This window comes from Pavona decussata, unplaced genomic scaffold (assembly GCF_977016875.1).
Source record: "Pavona decussata unplaced genomic scaffold, jaPavDecu1.1 SCAFFOLD_102, whole genome shotgun sequence".
Taxonomy (NCBI): domain Eukaryota; kingdom Metazoa; phylum Cnidaria; class Anthozoa; order Scleractinia; family Agariciidae; genus Pavona; species Pavona decussata.
The window spans coordinates 6,192,611-6,210,151 of record NW_028145517.1 but is presented as its reverse complement, the minus strand read 5'-3'; the positions used below and the strand labels follow the sequence as shown (position 1 = coordinate 6,210,151).

The window sequence follows — 17,541 nt, the reverse complement described above, 5'->3', positions numbered from 1 at the left end:
CTCAGTAGTATGCCTAGTGTGAACATCCAGATAAGTTTTAATAATAGAACTGTTGTTGGTGACTTCAGTTGACGGTAAATCTGAGCCGTAAGCCATCTTCAGAAAAGCTTGTAACTGTCATTTTTAATAGCAGTACTTTAATATCCAGGCGCGTAGGAGGGGAGGTTCGAGGGGTTCGAACGAACCCCCTTTACAGATCAGTAATGGCGGAAGAAAAAGCACTTAATGAGAAGGTTGAGCAATTACATGAGGTGTACCATGCGAGAGAGTAGAATGTCTGCCCTGGTTCTAATGCATATCAAATATGATATGCCTGTCAATTTTGACGAGATAGTCAATTTGTTCGAAGGCCTACACCCGAGAATGATGCAGTTTACCAGCTTGGTGTATGACTATCAGTAGATCGAATAGCTATCAGAACTCGACAGGACGCGGAATGTACATTGAACTTTCTTATTTAAGTTGAAACAATTATGCCGTAGGAATGATGTATATAGCTCAAAAAGCTGCTGTAAAACAAATTTGTGATTTGCCTAAAATGGGTCTCAAAATGCAGGAAATGAGGTTTCTGGGAACCTAGATTTTCAAAAATTTCCGGGGGAGCATGCCCCCGGACCCCCCTAGTAAGCAAGATTTGGGGCTCAACGAACACCCCTATCTAACCCTTACCTACGCGACTGATATCTGTGCGTCCGCTGTTTTTTTCTGTTTAATATGACTCGTAATCGTTGATTGGTATGCTTCGATCCGTATTTTGTTAGTCAAATCTGTACGTGTATTAATTGTTTCTACTCGAAGGGGAGTAATTTCACGTTAACCATTTGCTTGATTAATTTTTATAGTTTCTTTGAGAATCTAAATGGAAATTTAGGGTTTGTCGTTGCCGTAAACGTGTTGCTATCTATAAAACGTTTTTTTAAACAAGAGAAATCTTTACCTAAGTAGAGAACGGTTACTTGTTAATAGTACTGTAAAGAAATCACAGTAACAATTACGTTTATCTTTGATATAAACAGTACATAAGCGTATTGTTAAAGTTAGGAGTATGATTTGTTTCTGGTTGGGCGGGAGGGGGGGGGGGGTCATCAGAAAAAAAAAGTTCTGCTGGGGGGGGGCCATGTGGAAAAAAATTGCATGCTAGGGGGGGGTCATACAGTTTCGTAGTGGCAATTAACCAAATCCCACCAGCCCCCCCATGCTCATAAAAAATGAACGGTCCCTTAGAGGACAAATGCATACGTATATACAAAATTGACGTAAATTTGTTTTTTACAAGAAGCCTCAAATTTGGTTCAAGCGCCGTCTAAATCGGAGCAGAATACGAGGAAGAAATATCGCTGGGCTAAAATACCAGAAAACTCAAAACTTAAAAACTGGGATATTGAAATTTTGAAACCAACCAAACCAACCCCGCAACCAATTCCTTCCCTCGAGGAGCTCTGGTACCAAGCTATGACAATCTGGCCGAGGGAGATTGGGCCGACCTTCAGCTGCACATCAAAATGGCTTCTCTGATCTGCATCAACAAGTACCAAATGTAACACCAAAGGTTTTGGTTTAAATCACGGAATGCAGACGTTTTGTGACACTCAAGACCCACTGGATCAAATAATCGGATAGCGTAGGTCTACGCATCAAGAAATCTGTAAGTTTTTCTCCTGTAGATTGGGTATAGATAATGCAATCGATACAGGCTATTCAATGCAAAGGAGTGTTTGCCGTTCTATTCAATTAGGCGTGAAATATTTCTTATAGACACGCTTGCTAGCCTTATTGTTTGAACGAAGACATTTTTCTTTGTAGTATTTTTAAGGATTAATGCAAAAATGAGGGTTTTAATCGCTGTGGTGTGCAGTTATGCTAAGAATTATCCATACCGAATGACAAACATTTTTTTGTTTTAATATTATTTCACGCTGCTTTGAACGCTTGAAAGAATTAAATCAACTCTTTGTTTATTTCCGATAGACTGTAAACTGGCCATAATTTTTGACAGAGTAGCCCGAAAGGAGAGGATGAAACATTGGCCCGTGGAAATTACAAACTTTCTCGCCTTCAGAAGCAGGGTTTATTTCCAACTGTGGCTTGAAGCTTGCTGGACTAGCTGAAACCTGCATACACCACACTATTAAATATTGTATGAGTTGTTGCGAATGGCGGGTCATAACAATATGAGCACAATGCTGCCTACTGGATCTTTGAGTGATCCCACACCCAGACCACGCGAGGAGGGTGGTCTTGCATTTGTTGTTTTGTCCTGCTTATGCACCTGTGTGTGGGTGATCCACATCACCTTCTACCATTCGCGTTTGATGGGCTACATTCTCACACGACTGATAAACTTGAAGTACATTAAAAGTGATCAATATTTTAAGATTGGTAAGTTTATCATTGGCACAATAATATTAGCTTTGTTTAATTAATGTTGTTTGTTATACATCAGTCAATTTCAATAGTGCCCCTTCCTTTCCCCTCCCCCCAGGTATTTTTTGGGGTATTTTCAACGTTGCCCATCCTGGGGGTCGGAGATTAGTCCACCGTCAGGCATTTGATGGCTTTATGATTTTTCACCTCACTTTCAATGATAAATTCATCAGCAAAGACAGTAAATTCTTGACTAACTTCACGTCTGAGGAGAATATAAATGAGATGATAGGTCCACAGAGCGAACAGTAACTGAAAAAGTACTGAGACATAATAATGATTTACTTGTATCTGACACTTCAAGTTTGACTTCAAATTTGACTTCAAGCTTGATGTTTAAAAATCCCTACAACAAGAATCATACAAAATATTTAGAGAGCAGCAAGGAGCTTAATATGCATTTTCTTCAAGGATAGACACAATCTTTTTGCTAGAAATTGAAATGGGCAGTCAAAGGATACTTGGACACCCTTTAATCTGGCTAAAACCTGGGGTGCACGAAATTGTGCCCATAATATTACATACTATATAAACTAGTAATAATCAAAGATTACAGAGTACATCCGATGATCTTGATCCCAGTCCCTCTCTTCTCTGCCAAGTCGGTGATGATCTCACCCCCCCCTCCCCCCATAAAATCTGTGGAGGATGCCAGATACATGCCTCAAGATCCATTCATTCATTGTCCCATACAATCTCGACTCCAATCTGTATTAGAGTGCATTCTTTCTACATTGAATGCAATCATTTCAGTTGAGCCTTGTGTCTGGACCATTACTAACCTGTGATCAGCTGATCTTGTTTGTTTTGGATGTAAAGAAAGTTTTGAGACCTCGTAGGTCAGCCCGGAGAAATATACATTGTACCCTTGAAGCCCCAATCTTTAACAAATATTATTATTTTCCTCACTGCTCTACATAACTATACTTCTTTTAGGACTAGTTTGGAGAGTTTCTTTGAACAGCAAGATATATTTGCTGTTTTGTAATTATTAACTATATTCTCAATGCTGGTATGTTAGACCAAGTAGTGATATTGTAATGAGAAATTAGCCACTGATTACTATTAGGGCTGAAAGACTGTATATGAAACACCTGCAGGTAAAAGATTAAATAGAAGAAAGACCTTCGCAGTTATTTACACACCTTAAGCAATCATGAAAAGAAAGCCTAAAAAATATTCAGGCTTCTTTTCGCAACTGCTAAGTTGCATAAATAACCACGAGGGCCTTTCCTACATTTAAAATAATTATTTTTTTCTTTTCCACAGGGTCTTTTTCCTTCTCCATATTGTCTGGCAAAATCATGTTCAGGGATGTTGTTTATATAACTCAAGATCTCAGCTTCAGGTGGGTGAAATGTTTCCTTTAATTTGGCTTCTTGTTCGTGATGTATTCATGATGAGGAGAACATGTGCAGATTTATGAACTTGTATATGACAGAATTTGTTGGTTTTTGTGTGCAGAGGAAGAAATATGAACGGGATTGCTGAATACTCAGAATAAAGCAACTGAGTAAAGACTAAGTGTTGCTGTATTGATGTCACAGCCGTGCTATCCTCATTCTCGCAGTGTTGTACCCAACCGGAAGTGTAATTTAATGCTTTTATACGCCTCAAACAGGATTTTCATACGAGAATAAGATTAACATTTGATCAAGCAAATCAAAAAACTTCTGTCGTATACACTTTAATGGTGAGAACATAAAAATGTTGGCTGACATTTAACTGTATTCCTGGTTGCTCCAAGTTATAGCAACAGGACCTGTTATGGCAGTGTGGGTGCCCTGTGGCTGACATGTCATCTTGTCCTACCTTTTAACTTATAATAAGAGTTTTTTAATTTTTTTTTAAAATAACAAATGCCACAAAGCAGTACAGTATAACACAATAATCTAATACATTAAATGATCTCTCACAGGACCAAAAAAAACCTTACTTAAGTACAAAACCAACCTTGTCCCTGGGGCTTTTTGCTTGTAAATTCTGCCCCTCCCAATTTACAAGTTAAGGGATAAGTATAAGGAGAGTTTCGAAATCTTGGAAGTTAAATACAGGGCAAATTTTGCGTAATATGGCAGTTGTAAAACATGCATTGGATTAATTTTTTTGGTTTGAAATTTGTTTAAAACTAGTTTCAATTGGTTGTTATCTTCCTTTGTTACAGTTTATAGTAATGAATCAGTGACAAAGGAAAATAAATTAAAACTAAAAAAAAATGGTTTGTAATTTTAGTTTAAATCACAACATTTACCTATTGACATCTTACATTCTCATTATAATAAATAATAAATAAATTTTTTTTTTTCAGGATTGTTGATGGAATAGCAATTTTCAAATACTGGTTACCATATATCCCAAACCTTACAAAGAAGCCTTACCAGCATGTGCCATCTGATACTGGTCAGTGTGATGCCATAGATAATACTAATTGTGTTTGACGCAGAAAGAATGCACTCCTAATAATCATTGGAGTATAGATCGTATGGGACAGTTGACCAATGAATGAATGGATCTTGGGACGTACATCTGGCATCCCCCACAGACCACAGATTTTGCAGGGGCGGATGACATCATTACCAACTTGGCAAAGGAGAGAGAGCCTAGGATCGAGATCATCGAGCACACTCCCTAATCTTTGATTATTACTAGTATTAGGATTATAAAGATTCATTTACTAACAATAATAAATTTAAATTACTATATCTGGCCAATATGTTGTCCATTGTTTACATAGTTGTCATCAAATTTGACAACTTTACTCTTCACTTAAATCTTCCAGAAATGATAACCTGCATTCAATATAGGTGTTCCTGTAATAAAGTTGTATTAATATTATTTTAACTTGTTTCTTTATAGATGTTGACGTGAAGCAGCGCCTTATAATGTGGCTGAATGGCTTAGAATACCATGTCTATAACAGGTACAATGATCAACTAATTTTTTCCAGCATATAGTGTGTATGCCATAGTGGCATATATATTTTAACTCTTTAACCCCTAATATCAAAAAACAAATTCTCCTATCCTGTCCTTATACTTTTCTTATAAAAGGACTGGGGAGAACTGGAGATAAGAACTGGAGATAAAAATGTCGAGACAATTCACCTTGGATGATCATATCCTAAATTCTCATGTCCTCAGGAGTTATAAAGCATTGATATTACAAGGAGAAATTTGATGCTGATCACTGTTAGGACTTAAAGAGTTAACAAGGCCATAACAATAATAATAATAATAGCTGTTTATTCACAAATCCAAGTGAAAAGGAGATAAATGAGGTTTTCCCTTTCTTGTTTATCTCCTGATAAGAAAATAAATTAAAACATTAATTATTTACAACTGTTTAAAATACTTAACGTAAAATATATAGCACATCACACAATAGAAGAACTTACTAGTGTTCACCAGAAAAATTTGCAAGATGACATCTCAGTCTGTTCTTAAAGGTTGTCAAATCTTGCGCCTCAGCAATTTCCTTTGGCAGATTGTGCATAACATATTCTAAACTCTGCTTTGCCGGTGTGTTGTGTTCTACATGCTTTGAAAGCAGTCAGCACAGGAATATCTAGATTCCTAATTTTTCTTTCTAGTAAGCAAGGGCACCCAATGTTTCATTTTATTTGCCACAGAAATTCGGATTTAGTTGCAAAGAAAATCTACAGTTTTCTTCAGCAAAATGCCAGCTTAAAATTTCGTTACACTGAAAAACTAATTCCTTTCGTTTTTGAAGGGGCAAATATGTCATTAAACGTGTGATAAAAGGTCATCTAAGTAGCATTTTTGTAAAACCAACAGCAGCTAGTAAATTTAGGGAATAAAATTCTGTTTCCTAAAACTTTCAGGAAGTTAAATTTTCACCTAAATCATCTGAACAGAAAATTTATATTTATTTATCTTACACAAATACGTCTTTAAAGGGGCACACAACACTCTCGAAACACAGGAGACAATATTATTAATATTTAATATTAATAATTATTTTGCTTGAATGGTCTTATTGGTAGCCCCTGAGGAAGTGCCTCGCCTTGATTAAATTGTACTGCTTTCTTGTAACTGCATGGATATTAATATTAGATGGAAACTTTCTACACTTTGTCATGTTGCAGGTCACATTTATACAATAAACTTGAGGAACTTTTCAGAGTTGAAAGATACGGAGGTAGGAATACAGATTTTACATGAAAAATGCCACCTTCCTCATTGTATTTGTAGGATGTCATTGTCGTCATTGCTATTGTCATCTTCATTCTAGATAGTCAAGTTGTATACATTGTGATTGTCATTGACTGTTCTTTGTTAATCAAAGGCAGGGCTCAAAGTTAGCGACCAGCTGGTCGCATATGCGACTAGATTTTTCATTTTGCGCCTAAAAAATTTTACGTGATCGCACTCTCGCGCCTAAAAACGTCCAAGCTCAGTGCGCCTGAATCGGGGCCACTTTGTTTCCTCACCTGACAATTCTTGTGTACTCTGCCTGATTAACACGAAACAGAAGCTTGAAATAATAAATTCAAATGTGGATGTAACGCAATTGGGTTCCACATAAGAAAGTTACACCGTTTTTCTTGCATCAGTGTGTTTTATTTGTTGTTTCTTCAAGTCCATTTCTTGTCCGTGTTTCATCCCACCCCAGACTTTACCCCAGACTCTTCTCGGTTATGTGACCGCACCGCTGACACGTACGTAAGAGTGAAGGCAACCTTCGGAAACACGTGCTTCTCACGCAATTTAGTTCGCTTTGCCGATATTAAAGAGTCAAGAATGTTTAAACAATCTGGGTTAAGAGACTTTTTTTCTTCAAGGTAAGAACAAGTTAGAGTTACAGTTAAGTCAATGCGCTGTCAACAATCTAATTTATTCCCTTTTTTGAAACGCTCATTTACAAAAAGAAAATTTATTCTCAAACAGTCGGCCGCTGCCTTCCAACACATTTCACCCAACTCCAGCAGTTGTGAAGTGGTTAAACAGTGAACAGAGATCAAGGCGAGCTAACCTTGCCTACAGAAAGTAGCCAAATGAATTACTTTCCGTCGGATGATCCGTGGGACTTGAAGGATTTCGTCTGATCGAGAGGATTCAATGACGTTATTCCTTACCTTCGTTTTGTCTTATTATCTTGTTGAATGTACCATAACATGTAATATTCAAAAAAATGTAACAGTATTATTGCTATCTCAAATGTACAGTAAGAGGCTGAAAGAAACAAACACACGATTGAAATAAAACATTACCATGCTGATTAACGATCGGCAAGCGAAAATAAGGAAAAGAAATTAACAACGAGTCGGTGTCGTCATGACACCATTATCAACGATCACTAATAAAATGTCTGAAGCTTCTGATTTTTCTTTTTGGTGCTACCAGTATTTTCAGTGGTGCTCCTAAGATTTTTTGCTGTGCGCCTAAAATTTCGAAAATGCACCTAGAAATTTACACCTGGTAGCACAGGTGCTCCCAGAGCCAAAAATAAACTTTGAGCCCTGAAAGGCCTGACTGTATAATCGTCTTTGTGTAACAAATTGTGTGGTTCCAGAAAATATCCATACCCAGCCCAAGGAAGGTCATTGGAAATTCCAAGGGGTGAGGGGTCTCAGAAGACCAAATTTTTAAAAGAAAGTATGAAGCTAAAATGGAATTTCTGGAGCGGTGGGAGGGTTCAATCCAAAAAACCTTCCATAGGGGAGGTATGGATATTTTCTGGAACCACACATTTTGTGCTGTCTCTTTGTTTTGCTCAAAAGTGTTGAGTGCATTTCTGTCTTTAATTATCCCTAACTTTATGCCCACTTTTTGTTTTGTTCAACAATGTTTGAATTTTTTTGCTGGTTCATGCTTAGTTTTTGAGAAAAAACAAGGCCAAATATTGAGCCCGTGAAATTTGACATAAGATAGTTGTGCTCTGAGACCTTCAGTTGGTGATTTCAAGCTTCGCATTTGTTAAATTTTGACATCCTTTCACCTCACATTTTATTGATTAATATAATAATATTGTGAATTTTTTAATGAAAGCTATTTACAAAATATATATATATATATACACTTTTAATATTTGCATCATTTCCCACCCCCTCCCCCCACAAAGAACCACAAAATTATTTGTGATCATAATGTCAAGTGGTAATCCTTGCTAATAATAAGTTTTTTATTATTAACATCATTAGCCAGGGGATGTTTAATAACATTTAATTATTAAAAATAAATCATTGTAAAGTTTTATATTCATTTTCTGTTAGATGCTGCCAAATCAGCCCAGAATATTTCTGCTGCTACTGCAGTCGAGCCTAAAGTAGATGTGGAGAAGGGGTGAGTTGTAAAATGTTTTGGTAAAGACTAAAGCATGCACAAAGGAAACATGGAAAGGCTTGTTGTGTAACCAACCTACAGTGAATTTTAGATCAATTTTTGTTGTTTCAGCTCAGCATCATCAGACGTTTTGCATAAATTTTTGGCCTTTACGTAATAGATCAAACACGAGGAAGAGTGTTTCCTCCAATTTCCAAACACTGAGAAGTAGGTTGGAAAAACAAGGCACAGCCGAGGTTTTTTTAACCAACTTCGAGGTGTTTGGAAATAGGAGGAAACACTCTTTCCAGTGTTTGATATAGCTTCTCAAACTATTAATAATTCTTGGAGAAATTCGGAGCAAAAGTTCACAAAATTTTATTTCCAAACCTCCTTCACAGTAGTGATTTGCTTTGTTTTGGCTTGATGAATTATTAATGAGTTCAAGAAAGTGTAATTCCAACATGAAATGTTGCTCCAATATTTTATCCGCTGCTTTGCTCTTTGTTTTGTGAATCTTGCCCATAATCACAGGTTTTTTTTACAAATGAAGAGTACTAGTAAAGCCGTTATGGATAAAAACATTGGCACAACGTTTCACTAAGGAATTGAAAGGCACATGTGAAAAATCCCATGAATCTGACCTAAAACAACAGAAAGGGATCTAAAATGCATTTATAGGTTGGTTATGCACCAAACCTTTCAATTACCAAAGCAAGTGCAGAATGACTTATTGAAAACTGCTCTAAGCATCACTGTCTTTTCTTTTTTAGGAAAGAGGAAACAGGTAACAGTGGACTGCCATCGTGGTTTCTTGAACTTGTTCCAGCAATCAAGTATGACATCAACAATGTAAGTAACTGGGCGAAGTATGATCAGCTAAAACTATTTGGTGTGAGGTAGTGAGGTTGAGTGAGTTAGAGTGCGGGAATCTGGATGTCCCTTGTTTACATGTATCTCCTCTGTAGCTTCTATTGAAGATGCTGCATGACTGAGTGTACTTACCCAATTAAAGGGCTAAGAGCATACATGTAACTGACTTAATATGTTTTTTAATAATTTGTTTGCCACCAAAATTAATTTACAAAATTGTAAAGAAATAAAGGAAAATGGTGAAGAAACCCAAAGAAACCATAAGGCTTACAGGATGGGCTTCCTCAACTATTGTTAAATTACAATGTAAAGATTAATAGCACGGCAGTGGGGAGATAGGTAAAATAACAATTTTTTGTAGTAATATCCAATGACAAAAGGGAAAGAAAAGGAAACATAAACGAAAAGTAATAATAAAAGTGGGAAATGGGGAATATGTAGGATATTTTGTTTTGCTGAAAAGTGCCTGAATGTTTGCCTTTGGACTTAAATTAGTAAAGAACATTTTATATTCTGTGTATTTTTTCAGTCCAAAGCATCTGCTTTCATGCTTTTCCTTCGCTTTTCTTTCAATGACTCAATATTTTGGCCTTGTTTATTCTCCAAAACTAAGCATAAACCAGCAGAAAAAAACAGAGCAATGTTCTCTGACTAAATTGAATGCCACATGTAAACATTCAGGCACTTTTGAGTTAAAGAAATAATTGGCCTAAAATTATACGTAAGGTGGTCATGCTGTGTCAGCCCTTTGTTTGTTGTTGTAATTCCAGTAGAGTGCTTACGATGTATACCCTGTATGTAACACTCAGAAGGGTTGGTTTGCTCTACATGCAGCAAGTGAATTAAAAAAGTAGAGTTTTTGAGTATGATCTATTTATATTGCAGGGAAATATTGCCTTTGGAAACAAGCTGTTGGAAACAACACTGTGTTTCAAGTTTGAGAGTGCAACAGGAATTTACACCACATCTCAGGCCAATTCATCTCTGGATGAGTTCATGCACATTGTTAAATGTCAGGGGAAAAATGTCCGGGTTATGCTGTCTCCCAGTCCATGCTACAATGGACCAACAGATGAGTAAGTTTTTTGTTTTGCCCATTATTGATTTTGTCTGACTGATACTGAATAAGTGACCAGTTGAGTGACTAACTATCTGTCTGCCAGACAGACAGACAGACAGAATAACTGACTGACTAATGACAGACAGACTCACTGACTGACTGACATACTGGCAGACAGACAGATGGACGAATAGACTGACTGTCTGAGTGGGACACTACCTGATGACTGACTGACAGACAGACAGACAGACAGACAGGCAGACTCACTTACTGACTGACTGGCTGACAGATGGATGGACAGACTGGCTGACTGACTGACAGACTTGCATGCAGACAGACAGAAAGACAGACTGACTGGCTAACAGACTGGCTGACTGACTGACAGACTGGCACGCAGACAGATAGACAGACAGAAAGACAGACTGACTAGCTGACAGACTGACTCACTAACAGACCATATGACCAACCATTGGTTAGCATTTGCCTAACCCCAACGTCTTCTTGTGCGAAACCACCGGATGGATTAATATATATATATATGAAACGTTAATTTGTTTCCATAGCTGTAATGTGAACATTCTGACAATGGTGGTTCTTGTTCTGTCATGACAGGCCGCCTCGTTACATGGGAGAAGGTTTTGTGGTTCTTCAAACAGCTGATTGTAAAATAACGTACTACCAAGATGAACCAGGTTGGTTGATTTGATTAGCTTTAGTTCCTTGGACCATCAATCGACAGGTCCTTGTTAAGTCTTGGGGGAGTTGCAAAAAACCTTGATACTGATCGCAACTGAGGCTAACATTCAATGTTCATTTCTGTCAAAGGCACTATAATTTAATGTCTGAAGTGATGTTAGCGGTTACACCTAATGTAAACTTTTATGTCTCTGGCTCCTGCCTTCATAAGTTGTTTCCTTACACAAGAAAATGAATTTTGTTCACATTGTGTTTTGGTTGCAGGATATTTTGCAAACTATTTATTTTCTAATACTTAAGTAGATGTATTCAAAATGATGGAAATAGTAATATTATTATCAATGGTAGAACCACAAGTGAGCAATTCACATGACAGAGATGGGACTTAATGGACTGAAGCTTCGCTACCATGGAACTTTGATTTAACAAACCTCTTTATAACCTTTACAGTGTATATATTCTCCAGCCCAGTCTTTTAACATGTATGGAACGGAATCTTGACATAACGAACCAATTTTCCTCATCCCTTGAAACTTTGTAAAATCGAGTTCCCACTGCATCTGAATCAAGTGTATTTTGTGTGCATGCACCTTGTTTAAAACAGTTCTTGCGCAAAATTGGCAGGTTTTGCCCCAGAGGTGATAGCCGAGAATGAAGCAGAATTACCTGATAGTGATCCTCACTGGGCAATTGATGTTGTTTTCCTGAAAAACACCTCGTTATGCTATGGTCCTTGGGTGGACAGACAAAGGTGAGTCGTCACTGAAATCATACAGTCAAAAGACAAAGGAAATAATGCACCGTGACGTGTTTGGATATCTGATGAAAAACTCCTCATTTTTGCATCCTTGATTTCTCCTTCAAAATCAGTTTGTTTGAGAAGTTATATCAAACACTCGTCACAGAGTTTCATCGCAATATCAAAAACCTCGAAGGTTGTCAAAAATACTCCGCTACGCGTCGGTGTTTGATATGTGATGAAACACTGTGATGAGTGTTTGATACCTTATGTAAACTGTTTAACCTGAGGGCTCCTATGTTAGATGAAAAAGGTTCAGTTTTGCAGAAGGGGTTTACAAATTATGCTCCTCTGCGTCACCCTAAAAATGAACTTTAATGTTTGATTATGGCTTTATCGTTTACTCACTTTACTATTCTTTCAACAAACCCTGTTATGTTATTGCCACATTATTGCCAGATTAGAGATGCTGGTCTGAAACTTGAAAACAAATCCACTATCCTTATAGCTATCAGTAACACTTTTGTCATCTTTGGCGTCGTCGTCATCATCACCATCATCACCATCATCACCATCATCGTCGTCATTTTCATAATCATTATATTAGTTATTTCTATAACGCTTTTTCCTTAGAAGTCCAAAACTGCTTGGCATTATTTAAAAAAAAGTATCAAATCAAGCCTAACTAAAAACTATCACAGTGTGATATTGGTTATAATTTTCTCAAAAAAGCTTTCCTGTTACTATTATCATCATTATTGTCATCGTCAATCTCAATATCATTGGTGTCATTCCTTCCTTTGCACTGTCATCAACAGAGATGCACTGCAAAAGTTTTTCTACCCATTTGATTATCAAGAGATTCCAACCACCAAGCCTCTTGTCGCTGGCCAGAAGCGTGTTCACACTGGTTTAGATGTCAAATTTGTCTTTGAGTGTGATACCACTCTGGATATTTTATTCTCTAAGAACAGGGTATGTCTGTGAAATTTTGTTTATGGAAGCCAAGAAAGTATTACTCAACGTCATCTTGACCAGGAAAAACCTAATTTGCATTTACTGTCAACACGGGCGACCAACTGAACATGGCGACCAAATGATGAGGGCTTCCGATGAAACTAGTTTTGTAGTCGCATATGTAAATTGTGTGTTGAAAGTAAATGCGAATGAGGTTTTTCTTGATCAAGATGATGAACAGGGTATGCTTTGCTATTAATTCAAAAATCAATTTGTTTTCAAGCATCATGATACAGACTGTTTTAGTCGGTACTCTTAAATGCTGTTAGTGTCATTCTGTCGTCTGACCAGGGTAATGCCGTGGAGTACTTACTGAATCAATGGCAAAAGTCTTTCATGATGTATCTGTTTTGGTGAATGCATTTATCAAAGCAACGGCTTGTGCACAACACTTGAGCAGCTTAAAATGGTTGTAGTGGCCTGTTCAAATCATACTCCTCAGAGGAAAACCTTTTTCGAAGTTTCTTCAGTACTCTCAAGATGAAATTAACTGTATCCTCTATTTTTACCAACTGACAGAAAATTATTATTTTGTCTTAACATATTGCAGTTAGATAATGTAGTCTCTTTGTCTGCTTTTTGCAGGTCACCAAGGCAGTTCACCTTTGCGTAGGATCAGATTCTCATGTGAGAGTTTACCAGCCATGGACGGTGAATGAATATGGATACACTACATCAGTTGTGGCCAAGCTGTTTCAAGTTGAAGCCACGACCAGCTTGGCCTACAGGCAACTCATTGAAGCAGATGTCATGGATGTAAGTGGAGAAACTGTGACTTTCTTTTGACCGATTTTCTTTAGCCCAATGTTATGTTGAATTGGCAACATGTAAGGTGTTTGGAAAGTAAGTTTATTATTCATAACACATTTTATACCCATCACAACATTTAACGATTGTTGTGTCCTCAGCTGGCATTTCACATGTCTTTTCCTCGGATTTGGAACCAAACACAGCACTGGACTTGTGATATAACCCTTGGCAAGGTCACATGGAATTTCATCTTTGCCCACAAGTTCTTTTTCCAGGGTGAGTACTCTTTATCGACTGCAAAAATTTACAGGCCACAAGAGAAGTTATTGAGTAATTCCAAACCTCGGTGTTTGCAAACTTCAAATCATGACACGCTTGTATGCTGTCCAATTGTTGTTCAAGGAAACGTGATAAAAAACCAACTCTAACTAACACCTCGTAGCAACAAACAACAACAACAACAACAAAAACAAATAACTAAAGTTAACTAACACCCTGGGCTGAGTTGCTCGAAGCATGGTTAGCGCTAACCATTGGTTAAGAGGTATTAAAACCTATAGGTTGTTATGGCATTTAACCCGGTTTAGCGCTAGGCATGCTTCGAGCAACTGGGCCCTGGGCGTTATAAGATCATTCACGGTATTTAGAACCATTTATTTAAAGATGTTCTAGCCAAGGAAATAAAATACAGATCACCCCGGAGACAGATAAATATTATATTTTACCGTTTCGTGGTTTTACAGAAATGATTGAAGACTGGACTGTGAATTATAAACCCGACCTACTGACATTCGTGCCCTATGAATGGTCCTTTAACATCGTGCTTCGCGACTTTGAGATGGTGTGGCTAGGGAATCAGCACAACTGGATTGAATGTACATCCAATCGACAGGACAATGGTATGTGGAATATTTACAGTCCTTTTTTTAACTCGTGAATGCGCGCATGCGCAATGAACGAGTTATCGTAATGTTGGGGAAATGTCACTTGGTCGATGGGTCGATGTGTCCTAACCTTTCACGCATGCGCAAGGAACCAGTTATTTTTTTTGTAGCCTCCGCAGCAGGTCACTTTTTGCTTTTTTCGGACAAGAAGGTGAGCCTGAAGCTCCCTCGCCTGTTCTACAAGCAATTTTCATTGTTAGATTAAACTCATGAAAAAGAAACGCAGTTACCATAGCAGTGCTCCCTTACCCTTTTCCTGCCTTCCTGAACATTTTATAGGACCAGTTGCTTTGGCTCCGTTTGCTAAATTGTTTCATGCCAAAAGCATCGTGTATGTTCTTGATGGGTTTTTCAAGAGGTACTGTATGTATGGGTAATCAGATGGTGACAAGTAAAATTAGGAAATAATTTCATGCTCGTTTTGTCAAAATTGAAATAATTTCCCGAGCCTTTGGGTGACGAATTACGCTCACAATCTTGAGGGGTTGTTTTTGCCATAGTAATTTTGTAATTTGAATTCTGGAATAGTTTTATGTAGTGGGTATGTCATTTTTGTACATATTGTCCAAATGAATGATATTCCATTATCCTTTCATTCTACACCAACAGTAGGATGTGGTTATTCCAGGCAGCCAGTACACTAATTTTTACTTTTAATATTTTCTTTGTTGTAATTTTATTTTTGAGCAAGAGTGAGTACAAATAAAGAAGATTGATTGACTCTTGAGAAGTCAGAACTAATATTCTTCCAATACAGTACAGTATTTCCCAAAGGCTTCCTCTCTGGGGATTAATTTTGTTGTACTAATACATTGTGCATAATTTTGTTGTTTTTTAGTTCAGCTAGCTTTTTGTGGTGAGGTGTTTGACTTGACGTTTGTTCTCCAGTACTTCCGGTTCATACCAGAAATAGAAGAGATCAAGTTCTTTTTACAGGTGTGCAATATGTTCACTGCTAACAGAGGTTCCTCTTTGTCGTTTCTGTTTTCTCTGTGATAGGAAGCTCGCAGAAGCGATAAAAATATAAGTTAGAGGAAAGAGAAGCTAGAGGGTTTGTTTTCACAGGCTTCATGACGCGTTCTTGCACCTCTTGTACAGCCTGGAAAACCGGCCTTTCTGTTTACAGCTGTAACTTGCAGTAAAAACTGTTACATTGTTAAAACAGCTCTAAATGTATAACTTGTTTGTAATTCGTACCTTATTACTAGAAATTTTTGCTTCTCTAGTGCTCATTTCGATCGTACAAATTTACACCAAGGCCTCGTCCACACGTGCCAAAGTTTCTGTTTAAAACACTGTTTTCGAATGTTTGCGTTTGTCGTGAAGAAAAGAACGTTGCTTGGTTCCTTTTATTTGAAGAAACTTTCAACGTACTCAGTAAATCAGTAAAGATTTTTTGTCTAAAAAGTATCGCTCATTCCGCAAATTCGCGAAAACATTTTGTGTGTGGTGCTGTAATATACATTTATCATATCTCTCAGTTAGTACGCGCGGCTGATTGCTCAATTTTGCGGGCCGTATTTCACTGTATGGCCCGCTAAATTTGAAAGTTTCCCTTCTCGCGCGCCAGATTAACCTCCTCTTTTTTTCCCCTTGATTTATGAATAAACGGAAAAAAAACTCGGTCTGTAACTTACTGTACGGACCGAGAAAACGAGGTTAGTAAGAGGTATGTATATTGGAGATCTCTGGAGCTCAGGCGATCCGACGCACGTCTCTGTATGCTGTACAAACAGAATAACGGGTTAGCCACTTACGAATGGGACAAGCTTCAGAAAGAACATAAGAGCAGAATGGACACCAGGCTCTCGTCTCTTAGTCACCGATTTGAGCAGCCACGTCGTACATGTGATTATTACAAGAACTCTTTTTACCCTAGTACAATTGCGCCGTGGAACAATCTCCCACCAGAAATTATAACATCTACTTCGCCATGTTCATTTAGGCAATCTTTGTGTGATCTTACATATTAGTAGTTTTATGTTATTGTTTTATTCATTTTTGTAATCTATATTACAGTTTAAAGCAGTCTGCAATACTCTGTTAAGAGTGAAGACTTAATTGGTAAATAAAATAAATAAATATTCCCCTAAAATCACAACATTTTTCAAAGATTTGTATCTTTGTCTTCTCTTAGGCGGAGAAGTTGGTCGCCAGAATGTTTCTCCCGGAATCCAACACTCTCAGACGAAGCTTTCTGTCGCTGGCCCGCACCGCAGAGAGGAAGAAAGAGCAGGGGCTTAGGTCGCGCTCATCCACGACAACAGGGAACTTAGACGAGGCAGTGGAGAGTGCGGATGAACAGCCCATCACAAGTACAGCTGAGGAAACGATAAGCGGAGGCTGGAGAAGACACACAGACGAGAGTCTAGGTTAGATGAGATTTGGTTTAATTGTTGTATAATTTAGAGGCAAATTCCTTCCTTGTAGAGCGGATCAAAGTAAGAGACGTCTTAAGCTGATGGCAGTTTGTGACTAGACTGAACTTTCTGGTCAGGATAAAGCGGTTTTCAATTGAGTGTCGAAAGTAATTGCGCGTCCGCTTTGGTTTTGCTTTGGTATGCTCTTTGAGTGGCTGACAAAACTCGCGCCACTCTCTCAACCAATGAGAATTAAAACCGAAATCAATCGCGTCTTGCCCGCACGCGTTTTCCCGCGCTTGGCGCCGGTTACATGTATTTGCTTTCAATTCTTATTGGCTCCTGGCACTGCTTACGTTTGTTGTGATTGGCCAGAGTAATTACCCAATCGTTTTGG

The 17,541-nt window shown here is 37.8% G+C and overlaps 1 protein-coding gene across 4 annotated transcripts in view; it reads left to right on the top strand.

Moving 5' to 3' along the window:
• Positions 1–2,153: 2,153 nt before the first annotated feature.
• The window catches only part of LOC146471915 (bridge-like lipid transfer protein family member 1), a 55,982-nt gene continuing 40,594 nt past the window's right edge, over positions 2,154–17,541 (top strand). For all 4 annotated transcript variants that reach the window (XM_085120493.1, XM_085120495.1, XM_085120492.1 and 1 more), the window contains exons 1-16: positions 2,154–2,379; positions 3,694–3,772; positions 4,733–4,824; positions 5,281–5,344; positions 6,530–6,582; positions 8,657–8,726; positions 9,479–9,557; positions 10,464–10,654; positions 11,251–11,330; positions 11,959–12,085; positions 12,892–13,048; positions 13,676–13,846; positions 13,999–14,116; positions 14,584–14,739; positions 15,623–15,720; positions 16,922–17,156. In XM_085120493.1, coding sequence (XP_084976619.1) covers positions 2,154–2,379; positions 3,694–3,772; positions 4,733–4,824; positions 5,281–5,344; positions 6,530–6,582; positions 8,657–8,726; positions 9,479–9,557; positions 10,464–10,654; positions 11,251–11,330; positions 11,959–12,085; positions 12,892–13,048; positions 13,676–13,846; positions 13,999–14,116; positions 14,584–14,739; positions 15,623–15,720; positions 16,922–17,156 — 1,996 coding nt within the window. The remainder of the gene's footprint in view (positions 2,380–3,693; positions 3,773–4,732; positions 4,825–5,280; positions 5,345–6,529; positions 6,583–8,656; positions 8,727–9,478; positions 9,558–10,463; positions 10,655–11,250; positions 11,331–11,958; positions 12,086–12,891; positions 13,049–13,675; positions 13,847–13,998; positions 14,117–14,583; positions 14,740–15,622; positions 15,721–16,921; positions 17,157–17,541) is intronic.